This window comes from Amphibalanus amphitrite, unplaced genomic scaffold (assembly GCF_019059575.1).
Source record: "Amphibalanus amphitrite isolate SeventyFive unplaced genomic scaffold, NRLGWU_Aamphi_draft 000337F_arrow, whole genome shotgun sequence".
NCBI lineage: Eukaryota > Metazoa > Arthropoda > Thecostraca > Balanomorpha > Balanidae > Amphibalanus > Amphibalanus amphitrite.
Window position 1 is genome coordinate 335,173 of NW_024881832.1, and position 15,538 is coordinate 350,710.

Sequence of the window (15,538 nt, forward strand, 5' to 3'; positions counted from 1 at the left end):
CTCACCACTCTTCATTTAATGCCTTTGTCTGTGCCATTTGGGCCTCGTAGGTGCCATATAACGCTATATTATCGGGACGCCATGAAATTCCAATCGCCATCTCTCTGATCTGATAGCCGCTACCGGGGGCGCTCCTGGTCCCCTGATGCATCGAACGGGGAACGGTGAGGGCATGGTCGTCCCGATCCACTCTCGGCCGATCGGCTGCGAAGAGGTCATGCCCCTGCACCGACCGTGCTCTACTCCGGGGTGATGAATTCGCCGGGCCCGGACAGAATTAGATTCATAACGGCGCGACGGCTGCACTTCAATCAGCGCCGGAGGTAATCCATCCGGCGGACGGCGGCGGAGCGCGGCGGACGGTCTCACCTGGAGGCAGAGCGCGGCGGGCTGGCTCAGAGAGAGGCGGGCTGCCTCAGAGAGTGACAGGCTGCTTCAGAGAGTGGCAGGCTGGCTCAGAGCGGGGTGGACTGCCTCAGAGAGCGGCGGGCTGCCTCAGAGAGCATCGGTCTCACCTGGCGGCAGAGCGTGGGGACTGTCTCAGAGCAGCGGGGGTTGGCCCAGAGCGGGAGGGACTGTCTCAGAGAGAGGCAGGCTGCCTCAGAGAGGGGTGGACTGTCTCAGAGACCATCGGTCTCACCTAGCAGAGCACTGGGGCTGGCTCAGAGTGGCAGGCTGCCTCAGAGCGCGGGGGCTGGCTCAGAGTGGCAGGCTGCCTCATAGCGGTACGGCTGCCTCAGACAGCGGCAGGATACCTCGGTGCGGGGCTGGCTCGAAGAGCGGCGAAAAGCCATCGAGCGCAGAGGCCAGCCATGAGCGCGCTGCTCACTACTCCGTTGTTGGTTAGCCATGCTTCCCCGCTGTCGCTTCTCGTTTCTCGTTTGTCAATAGCTGTCGATGTAGGTTGTTGATCACAGTGATCGCAGTCTGCTCCTGTCGCCAGGTCAGCAGACCGGAGGTGTCCGATTACATATCAGATGACCATGGGACCCCGTCGGTGACCGGCTGATCTGTCACTGCTGAGATCGGCGCGTTGGGCTTGTCTTGTTCTTGCGACCCGTTCATGGACTTCACCACTCTAGCGGCTTGCTGAGTTTGTCGGACAGCTCAGTCCCTCAGTTCTGCTCTGATGGGACGCGTGCCGCTCGGTCCCAAACTACCTGCCGCGCCCGGCCGGCCGGCTGACGGGTCAGCTGTGTCGTCCAGGGCGCCGGGCGGTAATTGCTCTCGGTGGGCGGGGCGGGGCGGCAATCGGCCGGCCCGCACCCGCCCCTAATTGCCACAGGTTAATTGTGTTAGCCGAATAATGACGAGATCCAGACGCCCGGCAGCCAGTCTACCTACGGCTTCCTGTGAATCTCAGCTGGCACACTCCAGTCGCGGTGGTGCTTTGCGTATCATATCATTGCCCACTGTCCAGTCCCCACCCCCATTCCATTCTAGGTACTACTGTGTCTTCTAGTTCTGTCTTCTTTTCTTGTTCAGGTTCTTGTTCTCTGGTTCCGGATACTGTCCAGCGGTCCAAGGAACGGCCTGCTCGAAACGGCACGGTCGGCGTCTCCGCACTCTAATGAAGGGAAGCCCCGCCGCGGCTCGGGACTGCTCCCTCCCTGATCAGCTCTGAAGGGGACGTGGGCTGCGTGAGTGAAGAGAGAGGGTGAGAGTCCGTGAGAGGTCAGAGGGGAGCTCCGATCACGGTCGCCGGTGAGCGAGGAGCGTGAATATTTGAGCAGCGCTCGTCGGGCGACTGATAGGGGCCATCAGCCGCCGGCCGTCTGCCGTATAGGACCAGACGCGACGCCGAGCGGGCCAGCGAGGCGCACACCTGGGCCCTGGCGCTGAGCGATTGGCGCCGACCGGTGCCGACCCGGGTGTCGGACAGAGAGCAGAGTCGTGTGTTCGACAGAGGGTGATGTCGGACAGCTCAGTCAGATCTGTCCGGCAGACAGGTGGGAGTGCCGCACAGCTCAGTCACGTTTCGACTGGCTGACTGTGAATGTCGGTATGCGCTGACCGAGTCACGTTTTCCGGCCAACCTTTCCAACACGGGCTGGCCGATTTGACGTGTGAACGCCGGCCTTCGGGCCGCCAGGTGTTGTCCCTTGCGTTCTTCGAGTGCTGGCTCCCGAGACAGAGCCTAGCTCTAAGCGCGGTGTAGCTGGTAGTCGGGGACGGGGTGGGGGTGGGATGACTCGCCGGCGGAACAGCTAGTCGCAGAAGACACTTGTCCAGCTCTCTGGAGAGGCACTGGGCGCCGTTTGAAGTGGCTCGCTCGTCCCAACTGACGCCGGGGTTGAGCCGACACGGACACGAGATGTGTATGTCTGCGAGCGCGTCCGTGCGTGCGAATTTCCTCCGGCCTGTTAATTAAAGTGTCTTCGAATAGCGCTACGCTGGAAGCAAACCGACGAAAGTGGGTACACCCTGTCTCCGGGGCCAGGGAGCCGACATTTTTGGCTGAATTAATACGGCTGTTCACTGGGTCGGCAGCCCCGGGGCGTTATTGAAATACCGCCCGGCGAACAGCTTGGTTCAAAGGTGACCGTATGGGGTGTGTGTGCGCGCGTTCTGCCGGGGCCAATGCTGGCCAGTCGGACCCTGTAGCGGCGGTGCGTTCCGACGCACCGTGCGGTGGCGTGCTCTGTTCTCCGTAGCGCGCAGGGTCGTGCTCTGCTCTGTTCTGGCGCTGGCGTGATGCGGCGAGATAGGCGGTCGGCCGCCGCCGTAATGGCTATTGATGTGTGAGATTTGGGCGAGTCGGCGGCGACGGCCCGGCCGCCCGTCCATCAGCCGGTATTATGTTGCGTCGAGTGTCTGGGAAGGCGGCGAATTGGACGGCGGCGGCCATATCTCAGCCGGCAGCGCGGCGCCGCCCGACCCCGGATAATTCAATCGCTGCACGCCATGTCGAACATTTATAAACATCCCAGTTGTGGCTGACCAAACTCCGGGCTGCAGTCGAGCGCCGACCGACCGCAGCTCGAGCCGCTGAGGCACGCAGTGTTGTTTGATATTGGTGTCTTCCTGTTCGCGAATCAAAAATTATTTATTTAGGTAAATGAGCGTGAAACACGACTGATTTTGCGAGCACCATTGATGGACATAATCGCAACCAGGCATTTGAAACGCGATTTGATTAAAAAAGAACATTGCAACCTAAACTGAACTTTTTGCATTTTTCTTGAATTGTTCGTGTTTTGCGAATAGTTAGGCAGGAATTCTTTGATGCGTCTTCTGCTGTTGCACATATTAGTTACTTTTACGATATTCTGTGGCATGGCTCCATATGGCCCAATGATCAGACTACAGCGCACTATGTTATATTGCCACTGCTGATCTGATGATATAAATATTTTTTTTATTTTTTTTTCTAAATAGTCCGTCACCCATGAACAGATGACCAGGAGTGCCCCCACCGCAAATATGAAGCCCCTGACGCTACCACTACGAGCTGCGTGAATACATCGCCCCGAAGTGTTCCCTGCCAGATGTAGGTCGTTCTTACGAGCCCGAGCAAATGCCGATTGCCAGGCAACATTTCAATAAGGAGCACTACAGATGATTGGAGCTTTCTGTGCCGCTAGTGGTTTTTGTGTCACTAGGCCACACGTGACTCGCGCTTGGCGGCTTTCTGTGGGATATTGTTGCAATGTTCAAAGGCTACGCTAAGACTAAAAGCTATCGCTAATTCCACAAAAACAAATTGAGCAGCGGTCGTCTCGTGCTTCTGAGTAGTGCTTGCCGCCTGTTCGTTATCTTTATTGAACAGCGGCCCTCGCCAGCACTGACCTAACCATTCAATAGTTAACCGTTACCTTTTTTAATGACAGCTATGCCCGCGCTTATAATTCTGGCAATACATGCATTGTTCTGTCCATGGAACATGTGTAGTATGCGGGTACGTATCCGTCTGGCTGAGGTATTACAGAACGCTTCCGTTCAGTGTCTGACTCTCTCTGTGGTGCCCTGTGTCTCCGCAGGAACCGGGTGGAGAGCAGCTCGGAGAGCTGGGGAGCGCTGCTGCTGTCGCTGCGGGAGCTGCTCGAGTGGACCATCCGCAAAGACACGGAGCTCGGCCGGTTAGGACTGGTCACCGGAGATGTGGCCGCCCTGCAGAGACAACAGGTAAGAGCGGGACGCACTGTAGGGTGAAGGCAGGAAGGGAGCATGGCACAAGTGTAGAAGACAGATAAAAAGACAGATAAAAGCGCTCCCCTTTGCTTAGACGGCTGGTAGGAGTTTGCGGGAGTTAAAGTTGAAGCGAGGTCACACTACACAATATTTTGGCAAAAGCACCGGAAGGACGACAGTCGCTGTTCCAGCCCTCCAGCCTGTGGTGGTGCTGTCAGCCCCTCCCCTCCCCTCCCCCCGCCCCGCCCCTCGGCGGTCGGTGTCGGTGTGACGGAGCGGTGACACGGCGGTCTCATTTACCGGCCGCTGTCAAACGTCGCGTGCGGCCGCCGGCATAAACAGCCGCTGTGACACGGTCCACGGTCACCGCCCTGGAGCGGCAGTGGCCTAACCACCACACCGCCGCTCGTAATGTCCCGCTGGTAGCATAGAATCCGCCGCCGTGTGAGCGGCTGCGGCCGGGCTGCTCGTTTGACGCGGCGCCGCGGCCTCACAGAGCCGTCAACAGCCGTCGGCAGCCTACCCTGGGGACGGAGCGCGCACACCTCATATCGGGCGAGCCACTGTTTACTGTGCGCCGGTGGGGGGCTCTAATTGCGAATATTAGCCCAATTAGCCCAATGTTGGAGTTGATCGTAAAATAGGTGCTTTCGGGAAGATTGGCTGTCATTTCATCGTTTTATGCACTTTCATTGAATATGCTCGCATAATACACGTCGCACAGTGTGGAAAAACCGGCCTCATCTTGGCTCTATGTTTGCGTGTATCACTGTGTCGAACCCATGTCGTATCACTGTGTGGCGCCGTGTTGACCGTGTGTATCACTACTGTGTTTAAATCACTGTGTGTTTCTGTCTGTCCAGGAGGACGTCCGCTCCCTGCTGAGCCAGCTGGACGACAAACAAGCGCTGATCGACAGCAAGCTGAAGGCGGCGCGCGCCATCACTGCAGAGGCGGCCGGACTGTCCGAGTCTAGCGACAGCGAGGGTGAGAGACCCCACCCCACCCCACTCACCCATCCACTTCAGCCTGTGTAAACCCCGGCCCAGCGCTGGAGAGACTCGAGACTGCCGGTCTCTGATCCTCGCCAGACGAGATGATTTCTGCCGATGTAAGAGATGTTTACATAGTCCGTCGAGCCGTTTCAAGAGTTCGACAGACCGAATTCAGTGACGCCTTGAAATTCTCGGCGCTGAAGCATAGTGTAGCGAGGTGTGAAGTTTGCGGTTGGGATTGAGGATGGTTTAGTCAGGTCGGTGTCGAATTATGCATGCATCGCTGGGTGGCGGCAGCCGGCTCCAATTTCCGACTCCATCACGGTAATGTATTCGGCGGCCGCTGCGGGAGCGGCCCGCTGGAGCCGGGACGACCGCGCTGTCTGAGCGGGCCTGTCGCCGCCGGCCGAGCACGCCATAGCCGGGCGCAACGAGCGCGTCCCGGCCGCCCGGGGACAGCTTGGACCCGCCGCCGGTCCCTGTTGAGCCCACGGAGAGCGCTGAACTTTGGTCGCCGCGCCGGTCCCGACTGCCGAACGGTCGCGGATAATGGCATCTGTGAGCCGCCGGGCGCGTCGGGTTCTGAATGCGGCCCCAAACGGCACTGTTTTGCAGCAAAAGTGTCCAAACATAAAATCGTAAAACTGTGATCCGCTTTGTCCGATCGGAGTGTGTTTGAAATTCACCTGCCGGGCGCCGGAGGTGTTTTGTTCTGCTCTACAGTGGCCTCTAGGTATGGTGACGCTGTCGTGGGTTGGTGCCGGCTCCAAACTGACACTGGCAGGTCGCTGTTCAGCCTTCTTATGCCGCCAGTCTGTGCCGGTCATGTGTCAGATTCTCGGTACTCGCTGTCTCAGCACCGACCAAACCATTGCTTTAATCGCCTCAACTTCAGTGCGGTGACAATGTATCATGTGGGTCCTTCCGGGGCGGAAGCGGACTCGGTTAGTGCCGAAGTTAGCGCGCCTCTCCTGGGACTGAGTCTCTGCTGTTCCTTCCGGGAGGCGGGCCGTTCATTTTGTGTTTCTTCTGCTCGCGATTCCGCGGCCGGCGTCGCCCTGCGGTCATTGATTGGCCTGGACCGGTCGGACCGATGCCGTCTCCACTCTTAGTGTGCTGCTGCTCGCAGAATAGCGGCTTCGGTACGGGGCTGATGAAGTCCTCGGCGAAAATACGGACTGCGGCCAGCATTCACGTCAGCGGAGTCTTGTTTTTCTGTGGAGCAAATTAGCATGGCTCAATGCTCATTGATCTGCCTCTCCTACGGACATGCTGCATTGAGATCGCTCTTGATTTGCTCGTACAGTGTGGGTGGCGGGCTAGGCTGCTATTTTCTCGGAAAAGTGTGTCTAGTCGAGTTTGATGTTACATCGACTCAGGGATGGATAAATGGATAGGATTAGCTTATTATTTGTAGTCAGCGTATTTGCGTTTTTGCTCGGCACATTCATGTCGGCAGTAACCTGATGAATTACATTTATTTATTTTCTGCCTTGCTTACCTATTTATTGACCATCGCCTGCATGGCCCGCTGCCACGACGGAAGTGGCTGAGCTTCCGTTGAACCTCTTCTGGTCGTACTTGTTCGGTGTGTTATATATTAATGCTCCCTCTCGAGTTAATCACTCTTCAGGGCTGGCACCTCCTGATCCCCCAGCCGATTGAGTGTCGGTACTCTGTACTGACTGGTTCCCCGTTCGATTGTAGATCCCAGTACCGACTGAACGATCTCGTACATTGGTATGTGGCACTGCTCGCCATTTGCGCTGTACGGCAAGGTGGTGCTCAGCGCCGCCGTCTCCGGACCTGTGGCTGACAGGACGGGGTTGTGGAGTGGACTCTGGGATGGCCAATGCTCCCCAGGGCGTGATTTCCTCGCCAACCGATACACTCCCCCTCCCCCGCCCTCCCCGCCCTCCCGATCCCTCTCCAGAGCAGCCGACACAGGGCTGGCGCGTGCCGCGAGTCCCAACGACTCGGAACGGCCGCCGACACTGCCCGAGTGTTCTGCCCCGACGGTGGCGGTGGGTGTTTAACCGCAGCTCGTACACGCTCCCCCGCCCCTTCCCTCACCTGGGCCCTGCGCGGGGGACGCTGACGCTACACACCGCCGCCGCGGGACTAGACGAGCCAAGTTTGAGCGCATGGGAATGTACTACCGTCTGGCTCACACGGAGTTCGCGGCGCTCAACTCCGCATCGACGGCAGACATGTGGACCAAGTTGGTGTCAGAGCTGCGAGACATGACCCAATGGACCTGGCTGAGGAATTAGGCTGGGCTGATGCTCTCGCCTGTTCAAATATTACCTGGCTTGGCATTAGTCGAGCTCAATGTTCGAATAATGCTTTATGCGACTTGACATGAGCCAACGTAACCTGTCCTGATCTTAGTGACTTGCCGTGACCTGAGCTGACCTTAGCTGCTCTGACCTGACACCTTAGCTGATCTGATGTGACCCGACCTGACCTAACCTGTTATTGCGTGCCGTGTTTCAGCTCGCAGCGATGCGGACGGCGACGGTCGCGGTTACCGGTCCGACGTGGAGCAGACCCGCGACCTGGTGCGGTCGGTCCGTCGGGAGGCCGCCAAACTGGGCGACAAGTGGGCAGAGCTGCGCCAGCAGGCCGACGCCGCGCGGCGCAAGATCGACGCCACACTGGTGGTGAGTACCGCGCGGCGTACGATAGTCCTCCCACGGGGAGATCATACTTGCACCAGTTGTGCTGACCTTACTGTGCTGGCTTCATCGTCTGCGTTCGCTGTGCATACTTCACTGTCCGTTTTCCTAATGTCTGTTACAAATATCCGACATCTATGTTTCCTCCGTCAACGTCTCGTTGTATTAACTCTGCTATTCGTGTCCTGTAAGCCACTCTCTTCCTGTATTCCGTTGTGCTTGCTCCTCTACCCGTGTCCCCCTGTCCCGTGTCCCTTTTCGTTGCTGTCCGCTGTGTCGGCTCTGTCGCCGCCCCTGTCCGTGTCCCCGCTGTCCGCTGTGCTGTCTCCTCTGTCCGCTGCGCTCGCTGTCCGCTGTGCCAGCTCTACCTGTCGCCGCCTCCGTCTGTTGCCGGTGTCGCCGCTCCGCTCCGCTCTGCCACGGTTTATGAGCGCGCCGGAGGCGGCTACTGGCGGCGACCCGCCGCTCTGCGGTCGATGGACCCGGCCCGGCGCCACTGTCCGTGTACTGTCCCCACCGGGAGACACACCTGTGGCTCGTGAGACCCGGCCGCAGACGGCGCCGGACTGTCTCATACTCTCAGACCGTCTAGACGGAGCGGCTGATTGGCTCATTAACTGATTAATTCGATTGGCGTCTGATGGCTGACCGGGCGCCACGTCGGGAAGGGAGAGTGAGTGAGACAGTGATGGACGGAGCCTAAGTGAGACGGCTAGATTAGAGTTGCAGCTCTCTGCCTTCTCTCGTCCCCTCTTTTCTCTACCGTCTACCGATCCTCGGAGGTCTCCTGATGCGGTGGGCCAAGAAGGTCCGTCTCAGTTGGGTAGCAGCCACAGCGCCCCCTATGCCATGCCAAGCCTGCGCAACGAGCCACCCGCCGGCAGACCCAGCAGCGGGATGTGCACCTGATGTTTCTACGCTCTAGGGATAATCCGAGCGACACTGGCACTTGGCAGGCTATCTAAGCGAGATGTTTCAGTCGGCTGTGTGTCTGTGGTGGTGGTGGTGGTGTGTGTGAGGGGGATGGGGTATTTAGGGGGGGGGGGCAAGTCGGCACATTTAATGACCTACTGGGTCAGCCCTACCACCCCCGAGTACCGACACGATGAACCGGCGCCGCGGCAGGCCGGCAGCGCGGAGACTGATCACCGACGCCCGTCTCCTTGACGTGATGAATGCCACCGCTGCAATTTACACGGTCCGCGCTCGGATATGGTGGGGAAATGAATGTCCGCTGACCGGCCTCCGCCCTCCGAGCGGCGGCTCCTCACCGAACCGTCGGCGCTCACCCTCCGACGGGACGCGAATTTCTCACCAGCTATGATCCGAGCCGTCCGACCGACACTGATTTCACCTTTACGATCGGAGAATATGTGGCCGAGGCTTTATCCGTATTGCCCAGTTCGGCGCGGTTTAGTGGGCATAAAAGGGCCCGGCCATGTCGGTCTGAAAAGATTCTGTCGTGGCGGGTCGTCGGCGGCCATCAGGCCGACTGTCCAAGTGTATCCCCGGGGTCGGTTCGCTTGTCGGCTGATCGCTCGTGCTCCGCGATAGGCCGGCTCGATACTGGATTTTCGGGCCGATTCGGAGTCGTCGTGGGGAGGCCGGCGGCCACGGAACCATTGGCTCAAGGAGGGCTGAATTCGGACGGCAGATCTTCATTGGGATAACTCGGCTGGTTCTGCTGGTTGGCCGGCGCGGCTGACGTAAGACAGAGGGTTAAAGAGGGAGAGTGGAGAGGAAGGGGCTGCTGGAGCAGAATGGAGCGGAGGGGAACTGTGTAGTTGGACTCCCTGACAGTCATCACTGCGCCCGTCTCGGCGTGTGTGTCCCTGCCGCTGAGCTCCGGAACTGCGGAGCTGTGGCAGCTCTGGGCTGCGGCTTGTTCCGCAGCAGCTCACAGCGCTACTCGGCTGGATATCCACCGGAGAATAATGGCGCGACGCGCCGGATTTGGCGCCAACTCGACCCAGTCTGCCCGAGGGCACTCGTCAGTTAACCGTCATATCTGGGGCTTAACTTCGCGGCGGCTCAGCCGTACGGTCATTTCATTAAATCTGGCCGTCCGCGCCGTGCCGCCTGGTTCGGTAAGCAGCAGCCGAAACACGAGTGAAACATGAATCCTACCAGATTACGCGGCTTCTTTGAAATCTGGAGGATGAAACAAAAATGCCGAGGACTGGGGTACTTTATGAGCCCGTGCGTATTGGTTTGTTGGCCAGCGCTGCAGAGGTGTTCCCCGAGATGAAAGGGTCATCGGGTGCCACAGGTCAGGAAGAAGCCGTCACTCGCTAGAACGAAACGGCTTTGAATGAATTGTTCTGTGTAACATTTAAAATTATGCCTGTTGAACATGGCGATGACAACACTGGTTGGCGATTTCTCGGTAGTAAGTCATCCGTCGATAAAAAATTGAACCAGGAGACCTGGTCCTGATCATACTCGCAACCTGTACAGTGTACAGGACCAGTATGCATAATGCCGTATTTATGCCTCAAGTAAGTGCCTCAAGTAAATATGGATTGTGCTACTCAACTGTGACGGATGTCAGACATTATAGTAAACGACCCACTGAACGAGCCGTTGGTCTATTGTTCTGCGTTGAGATGCAGCAAAACAGCGATCAGCGATGACTGACAGCAGTGGTCGAACGCCAGATGATAATCGAACCGCATAGCGACTCTGAGATGTGATTTATGACGCCCTAAACATGTAGTAGCCCATGGTGAAGTTTTACGACATTGGGAGATATTCAGAGATTTTGGGGTCGTCCTATAAGTCTCAGTGTTGTGCGCTATGGATCCCGTAAGATCGCATGTAACAGGTCGGTTCGAGTTGAATTGATTGATGTTGGACAGCGCCCTTGAGCGTGGCCATAGCTCACCCAAAGGCGGACGTGTGTCCGTGTGTTCCCTGCACACCGGTGGGGACACGCGGCTGTTACAGACGCGGGCCGGGGCTTGGGAAGGGGTGCAATGGCTGGCCAATCACGACCCAGGTCAGGTTGGCCCGGCAGTATTTACTGGAGCGTTTTATGCCGCTGAGCAGTGGCACAGAGCGTGTGAGAGGCATGTCTGACCTGACCTGAGGAGCTGGGTAGTCACAGCCCTCGACCCGGCTGAGCCGGTCGGTCGTTCGGACTCCGTGCACCGGGCGGCGCGGTGTCCGGCGGCCGATACCGCTCTGCACGGCCCGTGTCCGCCGTATATGGACGGCCGGCCGGTGACGGGCCGGCGCCGCTCCGTACGGGCGCTGGCGTATCGCCCGGCACCGACGCCACGCGCCAAGGCCGCTACCGCCACCGCCACCGCCGCCACGCCGCAGCCTTTCCTGCTGGGTTCTGATGAGTTCGGCAGCGGGGGGGGGGGGCGACCTTGACCTCGCTGCGGCGAAGGAGCGTCCTTCCCCTCCGCCGGGTGTCGGTCCGTAGCACCCTGTTCGTGTCACTCAGCGTCGGCCGCTGCGGGTCGCTGCTCACCTGCAGTCCGCAGTCGGAGCTCTGCAAACGGCAGTATATACCACCCACGCAGGGTCACTGGTCAGCTCCACCGTCTGCCTGTCTGCCTGTCTGTCTGTTTGTCTGTCTGTCTGTCTGTCTGTCTGTCTGCCTGCCTGTCCGTGTTGCTGGCACAGTGGATGGCGCAGCGCCCTGCAAGCTCGGGTTGCATGTGTGGGGTTGATATGGGATAATGTGGCTATGGCTCAAGTAGGTGAGGCTGGTGTTACTAAGTAGGTGTGAATTTATAGTAGTTTTGGCGAGGCCGGTACCGATGCTGGCGAGTTTGTGGTTTGTGTGGGCGGGTCCGGCTCGTTGCGGGCGGGTTCCGAACCGGTAACCAGGTGCAATTCCCGATAACACCGAGATGGCGAGATGCTGTAAGTGGCGGCTCGCGCTGCCGGCCGAGCTGCGCCCCGCCGCGTCCCGACCCGGCGCGCAGCGGCGACGGTCCGCGCCTGGCCGCCGTTTTTTGTCGCGCCGCACCACTTTATGTGTGTGTTGTCGTGGAGCGCTCAGCGGGTGACCTCTGTGATCCAGTCACGCCCCCGGCGCGGGTCATCGGCCTTCCCCGTCAGGAGGTGCGCATAGAGCAGTCAGGGCACCTGACGAAAGGCCCACGTTGTCCGATGTCCACAACAAGATGGGTCACATGATACAACAGGCGCTACCAACTTTTTCTAGTTGATTCCCTGCATTGGATTACTCCTCGGCAAGCTTTTTCGTACCTTCAGAAAAAAATGGCTGCCTGGTTATAGTGAATCCCAGGTCACCTGATGGCTGGACGAGGTCACCTGACAGCTGGACAAGGTTACCTTGCGCCCAGGCCAGGTCATTCGAAGAACTGGGTCATATTTCGGTCCAGTGGTGAACTGTAGAAGCTCGGAGGACAAGTAGTGAAGTAATCTTGGGTGGATCACGCCCCGCTATCTGTCTGGCGCGGCGGGGCGCGGCAGCTGAGGCGGCCCAGGGAAGAGAGAGCGCGCGCCGTAGATAGGATCGGCGGCGCGCCGCCGGCGGCTACACGCACAAACAGTGTCCAGGGGCGCCCACCTGGCCGGCCGGCCGGCCGCAGTCGACCGCCGGCCGCGACACGGGCCGGCCGCACCTGCGAGACGACGCCGCCGGACAGTGAAAGTGCGCGCGGAGGTCGGGGCGGCGGCTGACCGGCGGTGACCTGAGGTGGTGACCTGTCCGAGTGCTCAGTGGTGACCCGGTGTGAGGGCGGGCTGCCGGCGACGGCGCCATGTGACCCGCCATGGAGGTGTCGGTGGAGGTTCGTCCGGCGCGGCCTGCGACCTTGGCCGTGGCGCCGCGGCTGGTTCTGCCGCCGCCGCCGGCGCCGGCCGCGGCTGCCAGCAGCTCGGAGCGCGGCCCGGCCGGCCGGCGCTCGCCGCTGCGGCTGGCTGAGCTCGGATCGCCGCACTCTCCGGCGGCCGGCTCGTCGCTGCTGGTGTTCGGCTGGTCGGCCGAGTCGCCGCCGCCTGGTCGCAGCCCGCTCGGCCCGGCGGCCACGCTGGTCGCCCTCAGCTCGGTGGACGGCTATGCCGAGCTGGCGGCTCCGGACGGCCGGCCGCCCCGCTCCCCGCTGCTGCTGACGCTCCGCCGACGGACGCGCCGCTCACCCGAGGCTCAGACGCCGCCGGCACCGCCGCCTTCCACCGGGGAGGCCTCGCCAGCTCCTGTCCCCCGGCAGCATGCCGTGTGCCAGCCGTCGCCGCCGGTCCGGCGCGGCGCCAGCGCGACCTCCAGAGAGAGGGACGCCGATACCTTCTGGGTGCGAGAGGTGGGCTCACTGACAGCGCGCCGGTCCCGCGGGACAGCCCCCGCGTGCGGTGTCGGCCGCAGAGTGGTCGGGTTGGTGTGGCGTCCTCTAGGGATGCGCTGGTTTCAGGTGTCGGCGTTTCAGCGTGCGGCAGTTGGCAGGGACGGGGTTGGATCCACAGGTGAACTTGCCGAAGCATTGCACGGTCCAAATGAAAACAAACTCTTTTAGCTTCTCACATCTCAAATGCATGAATCCAACAGCTGCCTGAAACGCAACACATAAACATCCACCATCACCAACATTTTGGTGCAACATCTGGTCTTCCAGCTTCCCTCTGGACGATAGTCAATCGTTCGGTCACAATCAAGAGCATTAAAATACGCGAGGAGCGCTCATTAGTTAGCCCAACCCACATAGATTATGCAGAATCCATGAGTTTTTCATGAACCTACGTTGCGGTGTCATGTCGAACCCAGTAAGTGATAAGTATGGTAAAATTCTCGGAATCCAGACATACCTACCAATACTTATGCATGTGATACCATGTCAACTGGAATTACCCAGGCCGTTTTCTTTGAAAACGTTTCCACTCAAATGAAGTCTTTCTAAATTACGGAGTGCTGAGACAGGTAGACCGCTAACGCAAGAGAGGAAAGTTGGCGCCCCCTCTATTCGTTCCCTGTGACTGTCCGCCTCTCTTCGTCTCCTGTGCCCCCTTTGTCCGTCTCCTGTGCCCCATTTGTCTGTCTTCTGCCCCCCTGTCCGTCTCCTGTGCCCCTTCTTTCCGTTCCCTGTGCCCCCATCTCGATCCGTCCCCGGTGGCCGCCGTTCCGCTTCGTCAGTGTCCGGCCCGCGCTGATCCTCCGCTGATCCGTGCAGCCACCGTGTTGACTCTGCGCCCGTTAGCAGCTCGGTCCGGCACCCGGAGCCTCGGTGACCGGCCATCAAGGAGCCTCGGTGACCGGCCATCACGGAGCCATTAAGTTGCCGCTCTCAGGCTGGTGGTCCGTCGACGGCCGGCATCACTGGTGGGCTGCTCACGGCCGGATTAGTGCCGCTGATCGCGCCCGATGGCCAGTTAACTAATGGCCAATGACTTACGGCTGATTGACGAGGATCGCGCCGGCCAATGCCACTTACGTCGGGCGCTCGCCACGGTCCGGGCAGTGATGATCTTGTTCGGACTCCCGGTGGTCTAAACTGTTTTGGTTCCTGCGTTGTGCGGTAAGGGCCCGTGGTGGACATGCCACAGCGACCCACGGACCGTCTGTGGAGAGATGTGAGCTGCGATGTCCCCAGCGCGGCGGCTGGAACTTTCGGCATGTTGTCCGCGCCGCACGCTGCGGATTGGGAGGCGATGACCTGATTGCCAGGTGGACTATGCAGAGGTTCGCGGGTGAAGAAACTAAACAGCCAGGTCAGGAGGAGCCCTACGGTTGGCCGTGATCTGTCTAGAACTGGAAGCCCACCGCCTGTGGCCGTATTCACAATCACGGGCTAAGGGTAGGGGTAGGAGTAACGGGTAACGAGTTATTTTTGTGGCCGTATCTACAATTGAAGTTTACCCCTGATGGTCGCCCGGCGCTACGCAGACGGCACGTGGCCTGCGTAGTGACCTTGCAGAATGACGAAAAGTCGCGACTGATCGTGATCGGACAGATGACCAAGGTGTGGCCAAGCTGTGAGATCTGAGCCCGGGGCCGTGTCGTCCTCGCCCTGTGGTGTGGCGTCGAAATGGCTAGCTAACTACGGTTTAGCTGATGGAAACGACCAGTGAAAGCGTGAGAAGAGGATGCTGCTAAACATCCCGGCGTCTGTATACACTCAGTCGTGGGTGAAGCGGTGGTCACCAGAGGAGCGGAGTGGGGCCCACAGGTGCCGCCGGGACCGGCAGGCCGACCGACCAGGGAACGCTGGCCATTGGCCAACTGACAAGTGACGGCTGAGGCACTCCGCTGTCCGCTGACTCGTGTGACCACCTGTTCGTCTGTCCGCCCGTGCATCCTCTCCATTTTCGTTTATTTGCTTCCCAGATGCATACTGATGCATGGAATTCGTTTAACGTGGGCTGGAAGTGAAAACCACCAAGGGATCTCAATCTGAGTCCATTTCCCTTTGTACACCATAGTCCATGCCTGTCGGACGTTCCATGTCCCTGAATCTGTTCCTCCGGCAGTATGTTTCTGTATGTACGGCCGTCTGTTGTGACCATTTGTACAGGTATGTATGGTTATCAATAACTACTTGGTATTCCGTTTATCCACTCCCGTACAGCCGTGTTTTGTCCGTGTCTTTCCGTGCTGCGATGCACGGGCGGCGGCTGCTGGTCGGCCGGTCCGCCCGACACCTAATTATGCAGCGCGCCATCGGAGGCGGCCGGCCGTGCTGAGAGCTCTCCCATTTGGACCAGTCATCTGCGCCGCTGCCGGCCCACACAATCCGGCCCTATGTTACACACGAGAAATGAGAG

General features: G+C 59.4%; 1 protein-coding gene across 9 annotated transcripts in view; it reads left to right on the forward strand.

Moving 5' to 3' along the window:
- The window catches only part of LOC122388846 (dystrophin-like), a 185,658-nt gene that overhangs the window by 154,381 nt on the left and 15,739 nt on the right, over window positions 1–15,538 (forward strand). For all 9 annotated transcript variants that reach the window (XM_043380307.1, XM_043380310.1, XM_043380313.1 and 6 more), the window contains 3 exons: window positions 3,981–4,125; window positions 4,995–5,118; window positions 7,623–7,789. In XM_043380307.1, the coding sequence (XP_043236242.1) occupies window positions 3,981–4,125; window positions 4,995–5,118; window positions 7,623–7,789 (436 nt within the window). The remainder of the gene's footprint in view (window positions 1–3,980; window positions 4,126–4,994; window positions 5,119–7,622; window positions 7,790–15,538) is intronic.